Raw genomic sequence first — 26,234 nt, forward strand, 5'->3', positions numbered from 1 at the left:
CCACGATGGGATATTTTCTTTCCAACAAGCTAAAAAAACGTAAATTCTGATAGTAGTTCTGTCATTTATTTGTGTATAGTGAATCTTTATGCATTCTGTTTCATTTCTTTAAGGCAAAGCATTTACATAAAATATATTAGTAGTTCTACATTACCAGAGCTCGTGGCGAATTAATTTGCTGCTTCGTGATATAACAATGGTCATCATTATCCGCGTATTAGTCATATCTGGTTATGTATTTTCATGGTTTTTGTATTTGTTGGTGAATGATATTGTATTGATTGATGCGTTTTGTAATAAATCTTACTTTCGATTGTGGATGTTTCAACCGGAGATGCTCGGAAAGGGAACCAATATGTGGAATAGAAAAGTCTAGCAATGAAAGCATTGCAATAATTCGTACCTTGCGTTAAGTTCTCCTTTTTTGATTCTATACGATTTGCAGTTCCGCAAAAAGCATGTGTAGAAACTCGTTTGAATTCGAAAGCGTTTATCGAGATGAACTTTGTAAAATTGTGTTGTATAGCGAAAATTGATCTTTTTGAGTTACTTTGAAATGTGAAGCGATAAAAGTCTTCTGGTTTTGATTTGTTCTAAAAGGAAAAAACAAAAACGCTCATAGTTCTTTGGTATGTTATGTTCTAAGAGGTGGTACGGACTTCGTTCTAGATGGGTATTTTCAATATGTATTAAGTGACAGTTGTAAATAGGGTATATAGGCCTCTACTGATACTGATAATTTGAGAAAACTCATTTGACTTGGTTCTAGAATGCCTAGAGCTGAATTAGCGGAAACAATCATTCAAATGCAATAATGGTTTTTAACTAGATTGTACGATTTAGAATAACCACAAACCGATTCATGTCACATTGTAGACGGCAACTTTGTTGAACTTAATTTTGAATCATCAAATCATTGCCGATAACGGATTGAATCTCATGATCTTGGATAGCAATATCCAGAGGAACGAAGTAAATGCACAGAGGACCACCCCACCCCAACCGAGGCTGAGGCTCCAGGCGGTGACGATGACCCGGGCATCCAGCAATGGTTGTGCGTACATGTAGTCGGGTTTAACGGCGACCACTCCGTCGATTGAGACACCATAGTCGATTTCCGTCAGTGGTCGTCCTTGCTGCCGCTTGAAGTGTATTATCATCAGGGTGAAAAGTGCAAACAGTGCTGGAAAGAAAAATGGAGCAGAAGAGACGAAAAGTAATCTAGTTAATAGATGCAAAATAGACGCACTAAAGCACCACAATCACAAAATTGAATCAAATTATAGAGTTTGTTGGAGCATAACACTCTGTGAAGAGATAAGACAACCAGAATATCATTTCTAGCTAGTTATAGTATGAGCCTCTGTACGTGCCATAAATTCTTTTGTTCTCATGACTTACTGTGCGCCGTGTGTTGGTGCTGTCTCGCTCTCTCTCACGAGCACGAGTTTTATAGCATGCACAGGCTCATATCACTCGTCTCGTCGTGTTTTAGAGTAAGAATCTCTTTCTGCTTAGATAATTTGTAAACATGTAGTAGTCGTTCTAGCCAAATGTATACATCATAATTATTATGGCGAAAACACCCATCGCTATGTTTCAAAATAAAAGTAAGTTCATAAGAACATACCATTATTCTTGTGAAGACATTTCAGAGGTTCAACTTTTTAATATTGAATGATTGTTCAACGATATTATTTTGGCAGTTTACCAATGTTAATAATTGAACGTGGAAATGTGAGTAATACATAGTGACGCCATCAATTGAACCTTAATACAGCAATTACCCGTATTTGTCAACCCATTTTCGCGGAAAGCTTTTCGTTGTCACCGTTTCACTATCGAATTATCTCCAAATTTATTTCAAACCTGTTGAACTTACTCTGAATACTAGACTGGCCCTTAAACAAAAAAGTTGTAAAACTCAACGGGGCACCCTCTAGATGTGTGCCTTACCAGGGTTGGGAATAAATCTTGTGTGGTGGGCTTCGTGGCCGTGCGGTTAGTGTTACCAAGCATTTAGCCGCATCGAGTCAAGGGGTATGGGTTCGATACCCGCTTCAGTCAGGAAAACTTTTCGTTAGAAATGTATTTCGATTGTGCCACTGGGCGTTGCATGCTAGTCCGTTGTCTAGTGTGGTGCTTCCTTCAAAGGGCAAATCGTCCACTGGGAGCATAAACGTGTCGGTGTCTTTTTTAAATCTGAAAATCACTATACAGTAGCCAAACAAAGCCAATCACAGTCAGCGAAGCCAGTGAAACTCACGCCCATCGCTGCTGTAGGCAAAATGCCTTGAAAATTTCAAAACACCAGTTGCTAAGGGCAACCCAAAATTACTGTAGAAAAATGTTCTATTATAGGCTACTTGATGAGATTCACGTTTTTGAACTACTGTACTGGGAGAGCCACGTGATTTTCGCCAAAATTCAAGCCTACTACTATTACCATTCCCAGCACTGTGCCTTACGATAAGAAAAAAAGGTCTCTCAAAATTTCAACTCATTTGGTTGCGCCACCAGCTGGCGCATTCAATTCGAAGATTGTATGGGATATTCGTTTTAAATATATTGAAAGTTAACCCTTTGTCACTGTTTCGTTCTGTATACTGAATGATCGTGTTCAATTGGGCCCAGAACGACAAATACATTAGTTGATACCCTAATGAACATAATTGCAGAAGGTTGTATCCGGATTCAAGCTCATTTTCAATAACATTTCAGTTGTTGAAAGTTAGGCTTGAATCAGAACTCTCGTACAATCACATATCGTAAGCGCCTTGCGCAGCCGCTCGCCCAGCGTCATAAGTGGCTATGATGCGCCTAGTGGTGACCATCATGCTATGTTGAAGAAATACAGAGTAGTACTGCAGATTAACTTTAGATAGTTAAAACACCAACTTTATCAATTTTAATCATGATACAACCTTCTACAATATTGTTCGCTATGGTATCAAGTAGTGTTTTTGACATTCTGGGTTCAATTGAACCCGATCAGCATTTTTCCCGAACCAAACAGGATATGTTGTGCTGTTTCCCATATGTTTTAGCAGGAAATCCCATATTAACTTCAATTCAAATGCGCCAGCTCATGAAACGACCAAATGAGCTGAAATTTTCAGAAAGTCTTCCTCTATCTCTAAAGAATAATTCTGGGGGGTGCCCCGTGGAATTATATAACTTTATTTTTCTCTCATACTGAGCTGGGCCAGTCTACTGAATACGTATAACATAGTAAAGTAGGGGCCCAGATAGCCGTAGTGGTAAACGCACAGCTATTCAGCATGACCATGCTGAGGGTCGTGGGTTCGAATCCCACTGGTCGAGGATCTTTTCGTAAAGGAAATTTTCTCGATTCCCAGGGCATACAAGTATCTTCGTACCTGCCACACGATATACACATGCAAAAATGGTCAATCGGCAAAGAAAGCTCTCAGTTAATAACTGTGGAAGTGGTCATAAGAACACTAATCTGAGAAGCAGGCTATGTCCCAGTTGGGACGTAACGCCAGAAAGAAGAAGAAGTAAACAAATAACAAAAAAGGTTTTGAAAAGAGGGTTGACAAAATCGAATCATCTATGTAGTTATATAGAGTAATATCACAGATATATCACTAAGATCTTAGAACGATATCGATAGCGTAAACGGATGCTATGTGTGGGCCACTTAGAGTAAGTTGGGGAAAAAATTTGACCTTAGTGATTTAATCAATATTTTCAGAAAAACGAAATGAATACTACATAATGGGCCTTCAACATATTGGCTACAATGTTGCTGAAAAAACTTGTGTCAAAATATTTACCCATTCTTAGTTATAACAGTTTCAAAACTGATTGTCTTAAACAAACTTTTGCCCCACCAAAAAATATTGTTTTTTTTTTTGTCGTATAGGATAATGTTTAAGAGTAATTATAATCTTAGGAACTGAAACATCCCAACAGCTGATAAGATTGGAAATTAACTGCATGGAATAATCGATTTCGCAAATCCAGGAATATGTCCTGGTTAAGTAATTTTTCGCATCATTCGTGCCTCGTTTGACGATTATTTCTGCCAGTCATCCTGGAAATACCCTCAATAGTCTACGACGCCCGCCGGTTGCATGTCAGTCGTATGTTCGTGTCCTAAATATTCTCCTACTCCTTTTCGGCGGTACCTATTTGTTTACAAACTAGTCATTTTGGTTCTCTATGGTGCGCACCGATTCTGTTGTCTGTAGACAATATATGAGGAGCAGTTCACCGTTCATCACTCATATTTTGTGGAGTCAGGGAATGAAGGTACGGTGTGTCAGTCAGTTGGCGTGTTACAGAAAGGACACTTGTATTTGCTTTGTCTAGTTGGTAACTGCTATTTTTGGAGTTCGCTGGATTACTGTTCTGTTTTTTTTTTACGTTTAGTGAATAGGCAGGCAGGTTAACATGTTCTTATAATTCCTTAGGCTTGAGTCGCCTAAAACTAGGCAATTGAAACGTGCAGTCATATTCTTATTAGTCTCAATTTGGGGGACAGAAACACATGATATGTCCATAAAAAAGTGAATTTAAAAATGTTTATCCCATTATCCTTATCACACATGCTCAAATCGGGAACACATAACTCCCCAAAGTGCTTTTAACCAATCTAAAGATACAACAACGTAAAAAACCTCATATTTATACGCAATGATGCTCAAAAAATTGTATTTTTGTGGTATAATTTCCATTACATTTATTTTAAGGTTACTGATGGCAGTATTGCCATACATATTTTTTTAATGAAAACTATAGACACTTGCTTTGCTTGGTAAATAAGTATGGTTTCAAAATTTAGGTTGAATTAATGTTTTTTATTTGAAAAAAGTATGCTTTCCAGAAATATATATGTGTAACGTGTGAAAAAATGGATTGAATTAAACTGTGTATTTTTTCAATATTATTCAAAAGTTGATTGTCTAGTATTACTTACCGGCCAGCAGGTACATGACGCCGGTGACCAACACGGCGCTAATCTGTCGCTGACACACGCCGAAGGCCCCAACCAAAGCCGCACTGCCTAGTATGATAAGGCACACCAATGAGCACGAGATCGATAAGTTCTGCATTCCTGTGGATATTATGAGGTTTTGCACGGTAAAGAATCAGAAATGTTAGAATCTTGTTTTTTTTTAAATTAGTTTGAGAGAAAGAGGAAAGAATTGAAAAGTGTTGCTAGCGTAGCGAAAGTGCACTTGTGCAAGGCAAAAGTGGAATGAAATCACATGGGTAAAAGCATGTTTGCGATTAAAGGCCGGTAAGATGTGCTTTTGTACTGGATTATGTTTGTTTTCTGGTCATAAGAATGGTTTTACCTGAGAATGTATAGATACACAAGTTATATTGGAAACACAGCCAGATTTTCATACTTGTTCTGCGCACGAATTTGAAATTTGTTCTCACTGAATATTAAAAAAAATATTGAGAGCTCTTTTCTGTAGTTCTCTTATATTTTTATCACAATTTGCCTTAGGGGCCGTCCATAACCGTGGTCATTGGTCAGACCTCCCCATTAGGCGGCATCCACAAATTACGTAACGCTCTAGGGGGAGGGGGGAGTAGGCTCAAGCGTTACGGCTCATACAAAAATTTGAAAATTTTCATACAAAAAGCGTTACGGAGGGGGGTGGAGGTGGTCAAAAATTTCCAATTTTAGCGTTACGTAAAAAGTGGACGCTGCCTACACATTTGCGCCGAAATATTTTCAATCGGCGGCGGCGTACATCGGCGTGGGGAATGAATCAGCAACTAGGTATTTAAGATTTAAAGAAAAAAATGTATGAAAAAGATATATTACCAAACCTTAATACTCAAGCTTTTATGAGCAGAGCTGCTGAATGAATATTTTTTATTTTGTGCAAATTATGTTTAGGGTTTTTGTTGTGGTAGATTTTTTTTTCATAGATAGCATTATATTTGGCGTTTCTTTTAAAATCGCCATATCTTTGATTCGTTCAAAGTGCCAGTTATGAATCACAGTTTCGAGCGGCTAGGATGTCTTTTCTACGTAGTGTTGACTTTACTGGGCCGGAAAACGAGAACAAGAAACGAATGTTTTTTGGTACAACTAATAATTTATTACAACCTAGGAACAGCGTGCTCACTCGGTACGGAACGATCTACATGGTAAAAGCTATACAATTCCGAAATTTTATTTTCTTCGACGGGAAAAATGTATCAAATTCTTTTATAACTGTTAGCAAAGCTGTATGGATTTTAATCTAACGTATGTTGAATGTTTTTAACGTTATTTAAGAAAAAACAAATGAGTAAGCATTTATGTATCTTGTATAGTCCTTAAAATTAATGATGAATATTTATGTATTTCATATTTGTGGGCCTTTTATAACTGTAGGGCGAGTGTTCTTCAAAAAATAGAGCAATTGAAATTGTTGCCCTATATTTGTTTATCTATATCAATCCCTGATGAAATTCATAGGAATTTCCTAATAAAATCTCACAACCAATTCTTAGCTTAGCTTAGCTTAGACTGACTACACATATCAATGGTTGCTGTTCCGTGATTGACCGAAGTCAATGAAAATGCACAAAGAATCAACTAGAAGTTAGGCTAGGATTAACCACAATCTTCTTCAGTGTGCATAATTCAGTGCCTCTATTTATACAGGGTCAATAACGGCACCGGTCACGTCCTTGCAGTCAGGTGGGATTGGGGGAAGGAATGTTAGTGTGTAACCTTTACTATTTGGAAACCGTGTTTGCCTCTGCATCTCCACAAAGGTTACTGGGAGGGATGTTTATTAATGGGGAGGATCGTTCGGTCACAGGATTCACTTTGATAAGTGATTAGACCATGATAAATAATTATTTGTTAGACATAAACATGCTTATATGTAAATATAATATTTTCATTTGATATGAACAATTTCTATGTAGAGGAAAATTATGCCGACACTTGAGGTGACGAACCATTCAAAGTTTGTTGAACAAATACCTAAATGTAACATTCCTACAGCTGTCAGGACGAAAGCATGTGTTATTATATTATACTTATTTGAAAAGAAACAAAAAAACAAAATATCCTTAGGAAAATCCATAGGGGAATTAGATGAGGAATTCCTGGAGTGATAGTCTACTGAAAAAAATCAAAAAAATATATCTCAAAAACTAAAAAACATACATCACTGAAAATTTGACAGTTTACGTTAAATTTTCTGAACTTTTAAGAAAAAATGAAAGCAGCAATAGCCCCTTTGGTCCCGAGGCCTTCAAAACACGAAAAAACGGAAACTATTGAGTTTTTTCATGTAAAAAACACAATTTTTGTGAAATTTTATATTTTTCCCGAAAAGTCAAAATCTTTAGCCTTCATTTCGTCCAAAAAGATTGAAACGGTTCAAACGGTTCAAAAGTTATAATTTTTTTTAAATAAAAATTTTGCAAAATCTCGATTTTTCTGGTCACCCTATTTTGGAAATGGTCACCCTAATCAAAAAATCCAAAAATACGTGTATCCTTATTTCGGATAAGGAACAAAATAGCAAATTTGCACGGAATTCGGAGACCCACTAGATCGGTTTTTCATGGAATGGCTGTGTATATATATATATATATATATATATATATATATATATATATATATATATATATATATATATATATATATATATATATATATATATATATATATATATATATATATATATATATATATATATATATATATATATATATATATATATATATATATATATATATATATATAAATATATAAATATATATATATATATATATAGAAGCCATTTTTCAGATTTGTTTCTAAAAATCAATATAAAGTAATTTAGGAGTCCTCCAGGTGCAATGTTCATCTTTAGGACATTTTACAAAATATTCACACTTTTGAGTTACTTACTTACATTTCGCTAAAATATGCGTTGCATATTATGGCATTTAGGCTTCTTATGCGAGAAAAACCCCTCCAAATCCAAAGTAAATCATGTAGGTGCCCACAAACGATATTTTCTCACGCATTTGGTAGATAAAACGGATCTTTGAAGTAATTTCTGGAGGAATCTAACTTATAATAATATTCTTAAAAAAATCTAAGAGTTTCTTGAAAAAATCCCTGAAGAAATTACCAAGCGGAATTCTAAGACTATTTACGAAGACATCACTAGAGCAGTCTGATAATTAATTCTGGAACCACCTTTGAACGGCTTAACATAGACAAAGGTGAATGAAGGCCGAGGAGGAATCCTGGATTGAATTCGAGGAGATATCTGTAAACGAATACTTGAACATTTTATTTGTAGAAATCGCTGAAGAAATATTTGTTAGAATCCTTGGAAAAACTCCAGGTAGATTTGTTTTAAATTTCTAAAAATTCCAAGAGATGTCTTATTTTCACATAGTTCAAGTTATATTTGGAAGAATCTCTTTTGAGAAAAAAAAAACAATGGAAAACTTTTGGCAGAATCACTGATTTTAGATGTATCACTAGAGGCACGTATGGCGTAATAGTTAGAAGAGATCTAGGAGTTAAGCATGTATTTATGGCTAATTGCCTGCAGAAATTAAAAAAAATATATATTTGAACAAAACTTTGGAAAGTTTTTGGAAGAATGCTTAGATATATTTTGTGAAATGCGTGGACAAATTCCAGGAACAATTTTTGGAACGTTTTAAAAAGCATTCATAAATATAAAAAAAAAATGCAAGTATTCCAGAAGAATTTGCATCAATCCTTCAATGAGTTCATTAAAGAATTCACAGTGGAATCCTTCAAAATCCTAGATGTCACTGGAGGAATTAATAAAAATAAATCGGAAAAACCATTAAAGAGATTTCTTGAAAAAGTTCCTGAATGTAAACTCGGAGGTGTTCTTGGAGGATTTCCTAGTTTAACTTATACAGAAGTTGATGGACAAAAACTTAAACTTTATATTTGGAAAAAAATCCTGGAAACAATTCTGAATAAATTCACATTCATTGAAGAATTTCTGAAGAAACCTCAAAAGGTATTATCCGTTTTACAATTCCTGGAGAATACAATGAATAATTCCCTGAAGAACTTCTTGAAGAAAAAAATTAATAGATAGTCTGTTATTGCCTGGTAGCAGTCCTCCATATTCAGTGAATGGTCTCTAAAGTCTCTTTTTCAAGGTATCTAAGACCTTTTTTAATTTATCGATGGAATATTCTCTGATAATTGGCAAACACAATAATAACAAAAGCACTTTATCTAAATTTTACAAAAAAAAAACAATCATTTTGACACTCTCCTGATCCACCAACATTATTTTTGTAAAAAAAAAACTGAAGTTCGCAGACATAAAAGTAAATTTGAACAAATTGAGATGAAAAATTGAAAAAAAAAATAATGGAATCTTGTCTAGGAGTCGTGGAATCTAAGCCCACCAGAACGATTCCATTATTTTTCAAGATTTTACATATCAATTTTTTCAAATTGACATTTGTGTCTATACGAACTTCAAGTTTTTTTTTTATCAAAACACTAATTGCTTTATTGCACACTTTATTGCTAAGTTATGCTAAGATAAAACAACATTACGTTTAAAATGGTATAACTTCTAGGTGGGACAAGTTTGGATCTCTAGATTCAAATAGGGGATCGATTGATTGGAATTTATGAGAGTAAATCCTGCGTTTTCTGGTCCCACACTTCGTCTGTTTTGCAAATTTCCCCAAAATTTCCGAGGAACAACAAAAATATCTCCAGAGCTTTCTTTTATAATGAAGTTTTTCAAACGATTTCTTCAAATTTTGCTGCAACGAAGAAGCTACTGGTAGAATTCCTATGGAAACTTTTGCGTGGGATCTTGTGATCAAATTTAATGGAAATTCGTGACAAAATCGCATGAGTAGTCAAGATTCGATTCCCAAAAAACGTAGAAGAATACACCAAATTCCAATTATTTAGAACTTCCCTCACAGATTCCTCGAGGAAGAACTTCAGAAATTCTTTCAGTGATTCTACCTGAGATTCCGTCAGAAATACATCTAGGGTAATCTATAAATTCCTCCTGCAAATCTGCCAGTTCTTTTTTCTTACGTTTCCATTGGGACATAGCGTGCTCCTCAGGTTAGAGATCTTCCACAATTATCAATTGAAGTTTTTTTTTTGCCAAAATTTTCATTTTCGCATTCGTATGGAATTCAAAGGTAATGTCATTACGAAAAGATCCTGGATCGATCGGGAATTGAACCCAGACACCGTCGAAGGCTTTGCCTTGTAACCGCCAACGTTAACACAAAGATATGATGGGAGAACCCATGAATACTCTCATTTATTCATACGGAAACTCCTCCAGCTATACATTAATACAATTCCTCCTGAATTTCCCAAAGAAAATATTCCAGCAATAACGTCAGTAATTTGCCAATATTGTGTTGCGCGAATTTCTTTCATTTCTTCCAGAAGTTCTTCTGAGGAACACCCAGGAAGTCATACGAAAATTTCGCCAAGAGTTACCACGCTGGTGTTTTTAAATAAGTTTTGGAGCTATGTCCTAAGAATCATTTAGTATTTTTTCAATGATTATTCTAAGTATTCATCTAAACAATCTTCCAATAATTTTTCAAGGGTCTAGAAGTTGTTTTGCAGACATCAAATATTCAGATCATGATTATGGTGAAATTATTGCAATAATTTATGAAAAATTTACTTGACATGAAAGACTTCCTTGTGAATTATCTGGAGGAATATCGGATGTAGTTCTTGAACAAATCTTTAGAGGAATCTCCTCGATATCTCATTAGAAAACTTCCTATTTGAAATCTTGAAGAAATAAAAAAAAAGATATATAAAGATATTCTCAGAGCAATTCCCGGTAGAATCCTAAAAAAAAGTAATTCGTTGGATACGTTCCTAGTAAACTTGGGACTACCTTTAACATCTTTGCGAATAATCCTTGGATGGATCTATGGAATAATTATTCGAGATATCCTTAAAAAATACTATTTGTGGTAACTTACACGAAAATTGTTGGGTAATTCTTAAGGAAATGTAGCTACTTCGTCATGAAAGATTTTATTGAGCCTAAAACAAGAAAATTCTTTACATAAAAACGTGCACTCTTTAGAACAATTTTCCATAACAAAGTAAGTTATAGAGCTGCTCAAGTAGAATTATATGTCTATAACTAAAAAAGCAAATCATTGTTCGCAGAAAACGCATGTTAGGCTGCCCGTTTACTAACTGACGTCCTAAAAATAATTCGATCAATGTCAGATATGAAAATTCTCAGATGAAAGTTTCCTGTTGTCTCATTTCATCTTAATTCGTCGTGTTATTGTTTTGTACGTGCATAACAAAGATTTAGCACAAAAATAATAATGATGGTTAGATGGGCATATTTACACAATTACCGCATTATTCCTTCATATCACTGAGAGACTGAAAAATAATATTTGGTGCATAGCTAATGGCTGATTCAACGTGCTACAAAGATTTAAAAAATAAAGAAAAGTCACTAAAATACTTGTATGGTACAAAGAATGTGAACAAACAGTAGTACCGTCAAACGGGGTGACTTGCAACGGCGGGGTGACTTGCAACACATTGTAATTTACAACTAAATTTCACTATAAATCACAATTTTCAATAGAAAATTCGTTTTAAATCGGTGCTTCAATACGTGTGACTCACAATTCAAGTAGGGGCCACGATTGAAACTGTTATTATAAATATGTTCATACAATAAACATAATTCTTTTAAATGTCCAGAAAACTGATACTTTATGGAGGTTCAAAATCGTGACCTGAAAACATGAGATTGATTTAATGTACAAAAGTAATACTCTACATGTTGTTTCTATAACTAATAAGTGATAATATGACGAACTTTATTTTACGAAATTGTAGAAACAACTTTTTAATAAAAATATTTTTTATACACATGTACCTATGCGGGGTGACTTGCAACACTTTATTTCTAAGCAATTTAGAGTTTTATAAAAGTTAAAAAACTTTTGTGTTAGGTCTACTTTATAATCAAAAGAGTAATAATTCATCAATTAACTACAAACACTCGTTAAAAATATTGTTCAGTTAAGATATTGGACCTTGATGATTTAACGCCTCTTTTTCCCATACAAAAATAGCTCAATTATTTTCTTACAAAAATGTATTCTAAATGTTCTTGTACTGGTTCGATTGCTTTCAATACATGAATAACAATACTTAACAAGTGTGACTAATAAAAAATATCAACATTTTGTTGGAAAAAACTAAATTAGCAGTGAGTGTTGCAAGTCACCCCGCACAAGGACATTTAAAAAATTTCACCTTTTTGATGACTTTTGATATGACAAAATAATTCGATTCAATTTTCTATCATCTCATTCTGTAGGCGAGCCGGCCATTCAAAGTTCTACAAGGAATTTAGATTTTTAGATTACGTTTAGATCATGGTTTTGGTTGATTGAAGTTGAAAAGTGTTGCAAGTCACCCCGTTTGACGGTAGGCTATTCTTGATTGCAAAGCAATCGAGAAATCCTTCGCACCGGCCACCGACAATCAAATCTCGAAACTACAGCATCCACTCGATAACTGGTCTATGACTACAATACTTATAGCAAACGCGGGGCTAAGCTGTTATAGTTCAGTACAATTTTTATGTTTATTTGTTGGTTTGCAGTTATTTTTCTAAAGTGAACGTCAACGTTGATTTGACGTTGAGTGATGCCGAAAAATTGCGTTTTGGCCCAGTCAAAAGACGACCAATTTTCGAACGGATGCTGTACAAGCTACATGTGGTTTCATTTCTCCAAGTCTTCAGGAGCATTTCTATGTGACGACAGTGAAATAGTAAAAAAAAAAAAAGAAAACCAATGTCCTGGAAACACGATACTTTGACAATAGGGACAGATTCGAGACACAATAGGTGACAGATTCGAGAAAACAACTAGTAAACGCTTGTTCTTCACACGCAGTTGTACCTACTTAAATGCGGGTGTAATGAGGGCTGGAACTCACTGTGTTGCCACTCAGCGCGGGAATTTTCTTCGTTGATTTGCCCGCCGCTGCCGCCTTCGGTGCTGCCGGCGAGATAGTTGACGCACTGATCGACCTGGGGAAAACCATCGCCCGATAACGAACGGATTTCCTCCGGGGTTAGGTCGATACACAACGTCCAGATGCCACCGTTCATGGGCACCAGAAACACATTCGCCCGTTTGTCGACGAGTGGTTTGTTATGCTTCAGCACGTACCGAGGGAGATCAAGCTCTGAAATTATAGTACAGAGAAGGATTTTCACTACAATGAAATTTGAGAAAAAGTTATACGTCTTCTCTGTAAGAATCGAATTCACAATTCCCTATTAATTAGACATGGTGGGTTACCGCTACACTACTACGTTCGTAATTAAAGTAAACATATAAATAAATTAAAGTAAACATATATAACGCCGTAATGCTTGAGTCTACCAAATAGACGAGGCAGGTTTAAAAACAAATCTCTCGTTTCATATATAATTCCGTAAGGAGAGTGAGTAATCTATCCAACTTACCCCTACTCCTGCCATCGCCAGATTTTCGATGCATATCGGACACCGAGAACTTGGCTGCCCGCCCATCCAGGTACCACTGCAGTTCGATGGACGATTTGTTACTGAGCCGGTCCAGGTGCTCCCGATTCCAGGACACGTGCTCCCAGTGATCGGTCATGATGGCTGCGCAGAGCATTGCCGTCGCGCTGGATGTCATCAGCAGGGTGAAGAAAAGGAACAGAACCGGTGGTGGCATCATACAACAAGTGGTACCGGATTGCGTCTGATGATGGGCGGTGGAAGTGATAGTGGCGCCACCCTGTCCTGCAGTTGTGGTCATTGTGGTGGTCGATTGTTGCATACTGGGCCTATAGTGCTGAAAATAATAGCTATCGATGCTAGGGGATTTGTCGTAACTGCTACTGACTAGATAATCTTCGTTTGTGCTATAGTTGATATTGTTGTTGGTATCATTTGGGGGATAGTTTAGACCGGTTAGGGCATCGTAATCATACTGATAATATTGGTGCGACTGCTGTCGTCTGTGGTTGTGTACCGTCGGTTGAAGTTGATACCGGTACGAGTTGTTCCGGTGTATTACCGGCCAACTACGTGTGGTTGATTTGTTCCTAACGTAATCCGTCGGTTGTCGGTCCACGGTGGCTGTTGTGTCGGGATTCCCGTGGTGGTGAATATCGATACCGGAATCGTTTGTTGAGCTATGATGATGACTGTTGGTATGGTCCAAATTGCCGGTATTATCGATTCGGGTGGCAGTTTCGGAGTGGATGTGCTGTTGCTGCTTATGGTACTTAATGTTGGATGTGGTTTCGGTTCCTGCGCCAAGTTCGAACGTTACCGAAGTCGATTCGTGGTCTGTCGGAGTGGGTGGTTGGGGAGGTGTGATAATCGGTGGCTCTAGGTTGTACGTTGTTACAGTTGAAGCAGCGGGCAGACAACGGGTCGTCACCTTTATTTTACAGCCACCCGGTCTGGTTTTTACGAGTCATAAATCGGTATCACGTTTCTTCATTTTGTTGGCGGTACTTTCTATATTTATCCTTAAACTTGCGAGTGAGGAATTTTTGTTTGAATCCTTCCGCCGGGTAGGACTGGATGCCCGATCTAAATGGATAAAAGACAATGAATAGTACATAAATATCGACCACAGTGTCGTTGCAATGTCATGATTCGAAACACTAAACTATCTTGTGAGTATAGCGTACATGTCACTGTTAATTCGTCGAGCATTAAGAATGCTGTCGCCCGTTAATGGCTGTATCAATATTTACAGACAATCGACAATCGCACAAAGCGACAATCGAAATGGTAGATGTTGATGAAGCTATATATGATGTATTTTGGTTTGGGATTTTCCTCAAATAAAAGATAATTGATTCGATTCTCTACGTTTTGTCAGCTTTGTCAGCCACTTAAGACAAGGGTTATCCATCCAAATCCATAAACCTTTTCAAAGTTTCTCATTCGCAAGTAGAAATTTGGTAACGAACAAGCGGATTATTTAGCTAAACTAGGAGCTATTATTTATGAACGAAATGGTTTCCATTCGGAATATTATGCTAACATCAAAAGAAATGCTCTGGATTTTTGGCAAATTGATTGGGATTCTAGTGGTAAAGGTCGAGGGTATCATTCCATTTTTCCGATTGTGGATGAAAGTACCTGGTTTAAAAAACTGTCTGTCGGAAGAAATTTCATTTGCATGTTTTCAAGACTTATTTCTAATCATTATATTTGTAATAGTCATTTATATCGTATTAACATAATTGATTCAAATTTATGTGATTGTGGAAAATCGTATCAAGATATCGATCACATAGTTTTTATTGCAAAAAATATATTTTGCCTAGGAAAAAAATAATAGAAAAAAACAAAAAATTATAAATTACAGTAACTACTGTTCGTGATATTCTTGGTATCAAATAACTTCCTATGTTAAAAATTTCATACAATTTTTTCAGTTATATTGTTCGATACTGCTTTGCCTTTTATCACTTTCGTTTCAGAAATCAAGAAAATAACCTTCCCTTGTACCCTGCGATAATCCTCCCTTTTTGGTTACTTCTTTTTCAAGAATAATTCGGCTCTGATGTGGATCACTTCCGGTTGAGCCTTTAGTTTTAAAATTTACTTTTGTAAAGAAAAGATAAAGAGGTTTTGTGCCCTTATGAGAACGTTTTCGAATTGATATCACTCAAAGGGGTTTTCCCTTTTTCAAAATTTTTAGTTCAATAAATAAATGAATAAATAAGTGACGGTAAGTTTCAATTAATTTTTCACTGTAGCTGCACAGTGCTAGTAGTCCAATCTTCTTAATATAAATAATCTGAAAGTTGGCTACACAATCTTCCATGCTATAAGTACAAACAATATTAGTATATTCAAGATACCAAAATGACGATTCGGTAGCTTTTAAGTTTCCATAAATGTGTCGATCAATTGACATCAAGATTGAAAATAAATTACAAAAATGATTCTGAGGAATGGTTTTCTGGCGAATGGTACATTCTGGGGAATGGTTTTCTGGCAAAAATCATTCTGGCGAATTGATTCTGGCAAATGGTTTTTTGGCAAATGTCACACAATCATGTTAAGAGTCACTGTTTTATTGTCTCTAAAAAGTCTTTTATATTGTATTTTATAAATAATCTATCTAAAGGTTCTTCAAAGCAAAATGTTCTTCAGTCATTTTTTTTTTAATTTTCTGTCTTCTGTTATTTAATAGGCATTTATCTCAGATATTCTCGCAAATTTCACGTAACTAGATTATTTATCGCACCTTTTTGACGCGCAGTATTTTGATAATTATGCTGCATTTTTGTATTTTACGTGAACAGCATCTTCTCGTTTTTGCACAGTAAACTCTTATTCCTGGAAACTAATCCCCTTGAGTTATCAACATTTCATAGATGATCCTCGCACAGTATCCTTGTGTAAATCAAATTAGCTCCTGAAGTTCCACCAGAATTTGGCTACTCCACAGGTTATTCAGAAAATCCTTACCAGATTTCTCCTGGAATATCTTCAGGAATTCTTTTATTGATTCCTCCAGAGATACCTTCAGAAATACTTTCAGGTATTTTTATGTATCCCTTCAAAAATCTTCTGGAGCTTTCTCCCGTAATTCTACCAGTGTTTCGTTCTATGGTTTATGCAGGAATTCCTCCGGGAAGACTTTTAGCAGCCTAACAGTGATTTTTTCTGTATTTTCCACCAGAAATGCTCCGGAATTTTTTTCAAATATTTTTTCCTAGTGATTTTTTCAGAAATTTATTAGGGTCGGTGTTTTCTTAGTGGACAATCCCCTATAGTCGCACTAGTGGCTTTTTACGGCCGTTTTGCTATAAATCTTTTCAAAACATTTTTTGACATGAAGGTCAGTACCGTAAAATGGGGTAACTTTGATAGTTTTTTCGAAGAAAACTTGAATATTTATGCATGCTGTTTCAAAGAATAATAATTTATATTTTTAAAACAAGTACTGGCATCCTAGCTATCGATTGCAGTCGATAGATTTCCAAAAGATTGATTATGAATGGATGTATAATTTTTCATATAATCAAAAGATGGTTTTCAGTTTTGGGGTAACTTTGATAATGGAATATGATTCGAACAAAATTGAATGAATAACGAACATTTGTAGGGTATTGCATACCTCTAGGCTTTAAACGTTATATGGAAATTTCTGACTTAGATTACAAAAATCATCCCAGTTTGTGAATATGCTATTCGCTAAGAGATTTGAGACCGTATTCAAGTTCTATGATAACTAGGCTGTCAAAGATAAGTGGCCAACTATTCAAAACTACATCAAATAGTGATCGTAGAACAGATTGTTTGTAAGCGTTTCGAAAATGCTAAAATTGTGTCAATTTTCAATATTGGTATAAAAAGCCTCAAATGCACTTGATTCCAATGAAAATAGCTTTGACATGATGTGTCATACTAATACTCTTTACTTTTGCATTTGTTTTGCTTAACTGATGAACAGAAACTTCGTTATTTCGTTTAATATGTTGTGGGTCTCGCACTATCAAAGTTACCCGCATTATCAAAGTTACCCCGTTTTACGGTAGCTATTTATCTAAGTACCATTGATACACAGCTTGATTTTGTTCAATAAATGATCGAAATAATTAGTTTTGCTTAAAATTTGAGCTCCCTTGCGCCTATAGCAAACCTATTGTTTCTATAGTAGCACTACTGAAGGAAACTATTTTTATTATACGAAATAATTGATGAATTAAGAACTTTTTTTACATCAAACGAAAGCTCTTGATCCCCACTTTGTAGGAAAAAAAAAGTTTTGTAAAAATACGGTTTTGATAAGTATTTCGCCAACGCCGTGATGCTAGTGCTACTATAGGAACAGAAATTAGAAATAGTGCTATTATAGGCACATGTATTCCTATAGTGGCACAAGCGATAATAAATACAAACATTTGAGTTTTCGTAGTTTTCACATTTTTTCCACAAAACCAAGATAAAAAGCTTTCAGATGATGTAAAAATCATGACGCTAGCGTTATTTTTCGATTTTATACGAATTTTTGTTCTTAGCTATGACCCTAACGTATTTTTTTTAGTAAATCCTACAAGATTTATTCTAGTATCATTAAAAAAAACGTCCATACCTAGATTGCACGCGAAATTTTTTTTCAGGAATTTCCTCCAAACATGGATGTAATTATGAAGTTTCTCATTATTACATCCAGATACTCTGCGGGAGAATCTTCCAAAGATTTCTCTAGTAAATTCCCAGCGAATTTTTCAAAGAGTTCATTTAAAGCTTACATGAGGAAATGCTACATACATTATTCAGCTACTCTCCGAATAATCCCAGACAACTAGGTTGCCGGTACCAATGGTTGTAATGTACCAGTAGATTGGACTATTGAATAAATCGTACATTTTTCGATAAAAACGACATGCGCTATTTTTGGTGGATAGATCGCCTCAAGTTCAATCGATTTGTCAAATTTCAGCTTTTTATTTTATTAAAAAGTCATATATAATAAAGTTAACGCAAAAAAAAATGCTCCCTTGCACCAGTAGTTGCCGTCGTGTTCCAGTATTTAGTGGATCAACGGATGGAAGCAATTTTTTAAATGGATGTACAGTATTGGACAAAACATTCGCAACTTTTTAGATTTTCCATACAAAATGACCAACTTTGATAAACTGTATATCAGTTATTTATGAACCGATTTAAATGAAATTTATCAGACCTGACTTGAATTTTAACATATATTTTTGAGTGATTTTTCCAATCACAAGTTGAAAAGCAGTAACGGTTTGACTAAAGTGAATTTTTTGACGATTTTTTATATTTGACATAACTAAACATATTGAAAGTATAGCTTCATGACAGCAAAGTTGTAGATTTTGACGAGATGAATAAGTTTGTTGAAGACAGTTTTTGTATAGGGCTATCAGATTTTGAGATAAAAAGTTTGGAATTTTTCGTCGAAAATTACGCTTTAGTCAAACCGTTATTACCTATAAACTCGTGATTGGAAAAATTATTCAAAAATATATGTTAAAATTAAAGTTATATCTGATGTTCTGTGAAAGTTTCATTCGAATCGGTCCAAAAATAACTGAGAGATCTCAGTTAGCTTACCAAAGTTGTTCATTTTGTATGGAAAACCGAAAAAGTTGCAAATGTTTTGTCCAATACTGTATAAAAAATGAAGAAAAGTCCCAGAGATGATCTTTATACTTCATTCGAAAAATATTAGTTGATGTTCCGTGGGAAAAATGTTGAACCTATGTAAAAATTAACTATTTTGTTTAAAATACCTTGTATCATTCCTGAACGTCTACTACTGGAGCACCAGCGCAACTATTGGAACACGTGTATTAATAGTGGCTCAAGCAATTTTATGCTCAAAAAATAATTTTATCACTCTTTTTATATTTTCCGCATATAGTAGAGGTTGAAATCTTTCTGTTGTCGCCAAAAGATTTCTGTTAAGGCTTTTTGTTATTATGTTATGATTTTTTATAGCTTAGTTAATCCATTAATGGCACCGGCACCCTATAACGATTTAAATTCCCCAAAAAATCTTTGAGTGTTTCCTGGAACAGTTCCGTGAAAACACCTGGAAGATTTCTTGAAATCTGAAGGTATTCCTGGAGGAATCTTTGGAGTAATTCCTGATGATATCCTTAGAGGAATTCCTAGTTGAAATCCTAAAGCACGCCTGCTCAACCTTTTTGAACCGCGAGACAGTTCAGAAATTTATCTGGGAATATGTAAAAATTTCGCCTAGGATTTTATGTCTTTCATTCGGTGATACTCCTAATTTGGATTATGTGGAATCCAACTAAAGATACTAAAGATACTGTGTCCCAGCTTTCTGCAGAAATTATGTCCAGAATTATGTGAGAATACTGACTAAGATTTTGGGAGAAATCTGCTTAAAATTGTGTTACAATTTTGCTCAATGTTTGTGCGAATCCTTCTTGTGAGATTCTACGTAAACTTTACCCCGAATTGTATACATATCATGCTCAGAATTCCGTGAGAACCCAGACTATGTGAATTCAGTGAGATTGTGTTTGACGTTTGACCTTTTAGCAACGACAACAGACTCTTCGCCCAAAATGAAGCTTTGGACCGGATGGCTGGCGAACCTGTCTTAAAGGATCATAAATAAATAGAATAAATTCTGAAGAAAGAAGATCTGGAATAAATCCAGGAGGAAATAGTAAGAAAATTCGTAGAAGATACAATGGATGATGTCATAGAATTATCCCAAAAAGAACTCCTGGAAAAAAACCTTAAAAATTTCTCGAGAAATTTCGGGAAAAATCTTTAAAGGAATCCCTGGAGTAATCTCTGGAGTGATGCCTGGAGAAGTCTTGAATGAAAAACGGATGAATTCCTGTAGTTCTATACGTGAACATTTGTGGAAATCGTAGATAAATCTGCGAAATTTTATATGGATTTCTCTCGAGAAAATTCAGGAAAAATCTGGAGAAATTCTCGAGAAAAACCCCTCAAAATATCCTGGAGAAATTACAAAAGAGACTTCGACTAAAAACTAATCCATGATAATCCGGTGGCTATTCATAACGTATTCTTGAAGCTTACCACATTGTTTTATTATTCTAATTTTAGTTTGCTCTAAAAATCTTGGCCCAGAGTCACCATTATGGGCCAATGCCACGGCGGTACAAAATAAATCCAAGGGAGCAGCATTGGTAATTTCCTGGTCGACATAGGACTTCGTTGAGTTGTTTCTTGAAGAATGCTCAGAGATATTTATGGAGCTATCCTTAGGAAAAAATGCTGGTTGAATTGTTGTACGCATGCTATCTTGAAGGATTTAAAAAAAAAATCATGAAAGAATTACTTGTTAAGTATCTGAAAGAAACTTTCGGCAACTGCCTTTCTTGTTTGGTTTTGAATCCTTGAAGAAAATCAAGAAAAAAATCTTAGCATCATACCCGGCGTTATGTTCCGAGAATTCTCCAATGAATTTATTACAATTGCCCTGAATCTGATCCGACTCATGAACTTAAAAAAAACGTTAGAAGTATTTTCTGATTATCATTTGATTCCCAGGGTGGCCACCGAACCGGGAAAAGCGGGAAAAAGACAGGAATTTGAATCCACCGGGAAAAAGACGGGAAAAATCGGGAATTTAAGAAGATCACCGGGAAAATCGTTTTGAATGAACATCTTCAAGCTGTAATCTACAAACCAACCTCCAAAATAAGTTATAGAAAGTAGTTATGTTTAATGATATTGTCATGAGGCATCCGTGATTTTGAACAAATATCTGTCAAACATTAATGATTTAATTTCTACTATGATAAGCCATATTTCTTAAAAAATGTTTCACTCTTTTCTTAGCAATGTTTCAATTTTATTTTGAATTTTTGGTCTCACACTGTCAGCGCTAATGTTTTTTCAACTTTTCTCTAACTTTTTGTACTCGACCTTTCGAATCGCAGTTTAATTCTGTAATTGCTGAATACCACAACTTGAGTGAGCCCTAAGTAAGTGCTTCTATATGTGTGGCCTTGTTTCATCCATACCTTGAACTTATTTGCTTTAGAGAACTTCTCATTTTTATGAAAAAAAAAATCAAAGGATTAAGAATTGAAACAATTTTAATGACGGTAAAGAACTACTTGGGCATTTTGATGATTTACTTAGGCACCTGGGGCTTTTGTCGGCCAAATTATCTGAAATTCAGCACTAAGATGCACTTAAGATGATTATACACTAGACTGGCCCAGCTCAGTATGGGAGAAAAATAAAGTTGTATGATTCCACGGGGCACCCTCCGGGATTATTTCTTGGGGTTAGAGGAAGCCTTTCTGAAAAATTCAGCTCATTTGGTCGTTACATGAGCTGGCGCATTTGAATTGAAGTTAATATGGGATTTCCAGCTCAAATATATGAGCTACAGCACATCATCTACTGTTTGGTTCAGGAAAATTGATGATCGCGTTCAATTGGACCCAGAATGTCAAAAACACTACTTGATATAATAGCGAAGAATATTGTAGAAGATTGTACCATGATTTAAATTAATAAAGTTGGTGTTTAAACCATCTGAAGTATATCATGCAATACTGCTTGTATTTCTTCAACATAGCTTGGAGGTAACCACTAAGCGCATCATAGCCACCTATGACGCTGGGCGAGCTGAGGCACATGTCGCATGCATATAAGTGACTGTACGGGAGTGCTGATCTAAGCCTAACTTTCAACAACTGAAAAAGTAATGAAAATGAGATTAAATCCAGATACAACTTTCTACAATTATGTTCATTAGGGTATCAACTAGTGTATTTGTCATTCTGAGCTTATTTGAACGCGAACAATTAGTATACGGAACGAAACAGTGACATAGGATCAATTTTCAATATATTTGAGACGAATATCCCATACAAACTTCATATCGATTGCGCCAGCTGGTGGAGCAACCAATTGAGTTGAAATTTTGAGAGAGCGTTTTTCTTACCCTAAGGCTTATATCTAGGGGGTGCCCCGTTAAGTTTTACAACTTTTTTGTTTAAGGGCCAGTCTATTATACACCAAAGCTTAACCTTGAAATTTCAAGAGAACGAGTCTAGAGAACCAAACAGAGCTCTGAGCTGAAATTTTGATCGTTTTATGATCACCAGAATGCAACCAATCCATTTTCAAAGCGAACGCTTTTCAGCTTCTCTAGATCTTGAAACTTGAACATGAAAATTCGAAGCTTGGCTTAAATGTTATATTGTAGGTAAATATGGTTATAGCATTCAAATTAAATTCAATTTATTTTCATGTCGTGTAGGATCTGTTTTATTAGCACAATTAACAATCTCTTTCTTATGATATAGAGCTCCAGAGCTCCATTGATTTTCGACGAACGCGAGACAAATCGATTCAGATGAGTACTATACTATGCCATAGTTTTCAGAATAACAATCTATATAGATTAGAACAATCTAAATAAAATTACTATGGGAAAACAACTAAAAAAATGTAAACCGATTTAAAATAAATGTTGCAGTACTTTTCATAGAAACGATTTAATTGACTTTTTAAAGTCGTTGGAAATAATGGATCAAAAACCGGGAAAATTTTGCAAAATATTCCGGGAAAACCGGGAAAAAAGCGGGAATTTCAAAATCGAAATTGGGTGGCCACCCTGGATTCCTTTTTTATTTCTTTATTAGTATTATTCCACGGGGTCCAGATAGCCGTAGCGGTAAACGCGCAGCTATTCAGCAAGACCAAGCTGAGGGTCTTGGGTTCGAATCCCACCGGTCGAGGATCTTTTCGGGTTGGAAATTTTCTCGACTTCCCAGGGCATAGAGTATCTTCGTACCTGCCACACGATATACGCATGCAAAAATGGTCATTGGCATAGTAAGCTCTCAGTTAATAACTGTGGAAGTGCTCATAAGAACACTAAGCTGAGAAGCAGGCTTTGTCCCAGTGGGGACGTAACGCCAGAAAGAAGAAGAAGAAGTATTATTCCTAACATCACCTTCATTTCGTATACCTAGGTGTTCTGTGTTATTAGACACCACTATCATCTTATTTTGGTAAAACAAATTAAAGATTTTATTAACATTTTGTTAACAACATATTACATACATTTCAAAATCCATTTTTGTTTTATTTTAGTTCCTGTTTGTTTTCTCTTTGATCTATTTTTTCGGTGCGTGGTCTCTGAAATTACGATTTTTTTAAAGTTTAATCGCTACTCGGTACTGAAAAAGTAAATGACCATTCATCAAAATTTTATTGAAATCCTAGACGTTCGATTACACGTGTTGTGCACACTTTACGTGAAATGACCCATCTCTAGATGGACAGTAATTTGCCAAAGTCTCATGAGTAATTATTATTATCATTAAAGTGAAAGCTTTCAAAACTGACAATCATCTAACATTGTCGTACATTGGGTTTATTTTGTTGCAAATATCATCGTCATGTGCCCTAACCCACTATGGGCTTTCTCGTAGTAGGGGGTGTGTAGATATAAAATTGTAGCGTGTCTAATTATGCTTTTCGTAATCAATCAATCTTGTTACAAATCTTGTAATGTGACCAAATGGGACAGGAACTGGCTTCGCAGTGTCATATGGAGCGAAATAAAATTTTACTGCTTGATAGCTGATGCGCCATTAAGCATTCCAATGCTCATCCATAATTAATTGGAAAATGTTGGAAGGTGAAATTTTTGCTTCTAGTGCCATCAATAACTGCCCAGCGTTTTTTGTCCATAGAACGAAATCTGCTCACATAATCCTAGTCGATATGCGGTCAGATACAAATAAGTATTCCCGTGGAGTGCACACATTACACTTTAATTGTATGTCCTTGACGAACGGAGTAATGAACTGCACGACACTGAAGATGATTAATCCATTCGTATCAACATCATCCTCTTTCTTCTGACCTAGTGCAATGTAACCAATGAAATTGAAAATCGTACCTGATTAGCTCCTTTGATCTAAAGATGTAGTAGTGTGTGGAGCTTTGTTACGTGTATTTTTCGTTTCGAGAATTCTAAAACTTTCTTTGTTACGTCGGTTTAAGGCGTATTCTCGAATAGAACTGATTGTTCAGCAAGCTTTGAAAAAAGGTTACTATAATAAGAACACTTCTGTAATTATTTCTCACTTTGATAGCTTTCCACGGAGATTTGAATTTGATGAGAGGATTGATATTTTTGCGTTTCAAGAATTTTATTTTTAACCCTACCAAACACACTACACGCGAACGGAATTTTCTTGCTAGCAAAACTTTGGAACTTAAATTTAGATGCAGGTTAAAGCGTCGCGTTTTCTGCTTGATTGCACTTTTTCAACAACAAGGAACGTGAACTTTTTTTTCGTATTGATTCGTACGTAAGTCGATCGTAATTCAATCCGAGAGATTTCGTTTTATTGCAGAGAAGAGCACTGACACACTTTCTAATTTTCGATTTTCTTCGTCACACATGCATAATGAGTCGAAATAAATTGCTAGAATAAATGGAAATACTAGAAGGCAAAAGCGGTTGCTAGTTACGAAAAGCGATGACTAGTTCCGACTTTTCTGTTGGATCCGTAAATTTTCAACCCTGTTTTCGCTTTTTCTTGTCACACCGTCGCTCAGACGAAACGGGACGGACTGGATTGTGTGTCCTTTCGTGCCGAGTGCTCGCGATACTATAACGCTCTTGCGGGCGAAAAGGTCCTTTACGAGCTCTGTGTACATCGTGGATAGTGCGAATTCGTTCAGCATAGGCGTTCGCAGAGTTTGCGGAAGACGGGTTTGGAATGTGTAATATTTTGGAATGTAGATAGAAAGCCGGATCCTATTTTAAGCGTGTGCAAGAATAAGAGCGTAAGTCGCATGATAGATTTCTCTTCATCGAATAAAAGTGTGAATAAAAGTGACAAGATACGGGATGGTTACCATTTTTTCACTTCAGACCGCTTGGCAGCGATGCAGTCTTGCATCCAGAGGTAAGAAAATGCTGACAAACTTGCGTTTTATCATCTTTATTCGCAGAAGAGAAATCGATCATGTGACTCGCGCCCTTATTCTAGCATGCGCTTGATTTTTGCCATTTTTTGATTAACTTCAGCAGGTTTTTCTGAAATTATTGAGCTGATATTTGGCTACAATTTGCATTGTTTTGTTCCTAACATGTTTTGCCATACTAGATGTTAGTAGTTCGTAGCTCCTTTCTGGTATCCTTTTGTTTTTTGAATATGGTTTAATCAGGTTGGCTATTTGATTTTTTATACGGCTAACTGACTTAATATGCAAGCATTGAAGAATTCCTTCTCATTTTATTTTGAAGCACGACAAAACAAGCGTAGAAAACATCCTTTCTGTATTGGTTCATGATCAATGTTTCGCAAGTTGTAACAAGCTTGATATATAACAGCAACGAACGCGAGCCCCAAAGAGAGAGCGATGATAAACCCCGTTTTTTCGCTTATTTACCATTGGTGGTAAATGTTTTATTTAAATATCTGACATGATAAACAATTCCCGAACATCCTGTAGTAGTAGTGCTCTTAGGTTTGGAACTTGTTTAGGTGGGTTTTATCATGCATTGTTATACCCCCGATCAAATCAGAGCTGTAGCAAAAGATGATAAAACGATACTCATAATGTGTTGCGGATTGTTATAGAGTGGTATTCTAAATTTTCTAAATTCAGAATTCAACCCCTGTTAATGTGATAATAGTGATTCGCACTGAACTTCTTAAA

The 26,234-nt window shown here is 35.6% G+C and overlaps 2 protein-coding genes across 6 annotated transcripts in view; one reads left to right on the top strand and one right to left on the bottom strand.

Moving 5' to 3' along the window:
• LOC5567153 (protein NASP homolog) overlaps positions 1-26,234 on the top strand; it is a 72,574-nt gene that overhangs the window by 15,052 nt on the left and 31,288 nt on the right. The window lies entirely within an intron of this gene.
• LOC5567154 lies at positions 45-25,190 on the bottom strand. 5 transcript variants are annotated; one of them, XM_021855125.1, is made up of 6 exons: positions 24,729-25,190; positions 24,460-24,613; positions 13,506-14,609; positions 12,938-13,222; positions 4,946-5,083; positions 45-1,183 (listed from the first exon to the last, which is right to left on the bottom strand). In XM_021855125.1, exons 3-6 carry the CDS (start codon positions 13,843-13,845, stop codon positions 909-911), a joined length of 1,038 nt encoding a protein of 345 aa, XP_021710817.1. In that variant the 5' UTR covers positions 13,846-14,609; positions 24,460-24,613; positions 24,729-25,190; the 3' UTR covers positions 45-908. The 5 variants fall into 5 exon arrangements, with proteins under 5 accessions (XP_021710817.1, XP_021710818.1, XP_021710816.1 ...); XM_021855126.1 differs by lacking the exon at positions 24,460-24,613; XM_021855124.1 differs by having other exon boundaries at positions 24,460-25,190.

The sequence above is a fragment of the Aedes aegypti genome, chromosome 3, assembly GCF_002204515.2.
Source record: "Aedes aegypti strain LVP_AGWG chromosome 3, AaegL5.0 Primary Assembly, whole genome shotgun sequence".
Classification (NCBI taxonomy): domain Eukaryota; kingdom Metazoa; phylum Arthropoda; class Insecta; order Diptera; family Culicidae; genus Aedes; species Aedes aegypti.

Bases quoted from the DNA above. Each gene is read 5' to 3' on its own strand.
- LOC5567154 (XM_021855126.1), bottom strand. From the start codon at position 13,845: ATGCAACAATCGACCACCACAATGACCACAACTGCAGGACAGGGTGGC. The intron at 5,084-12,937 runs GTAGGTACAACT...TAATATCCACAG, and splicing joins CTCATTACACCCGCATTTAA to GAATGCAGAACTTATCGATC. The intron at 1,184-4,945 runs GTAAGTAATACT...TTTTCTTTCCAG, and splicing joins CGTCATGTACCTGCTGGCCG to CACTGTTTGCACTTTTCACC.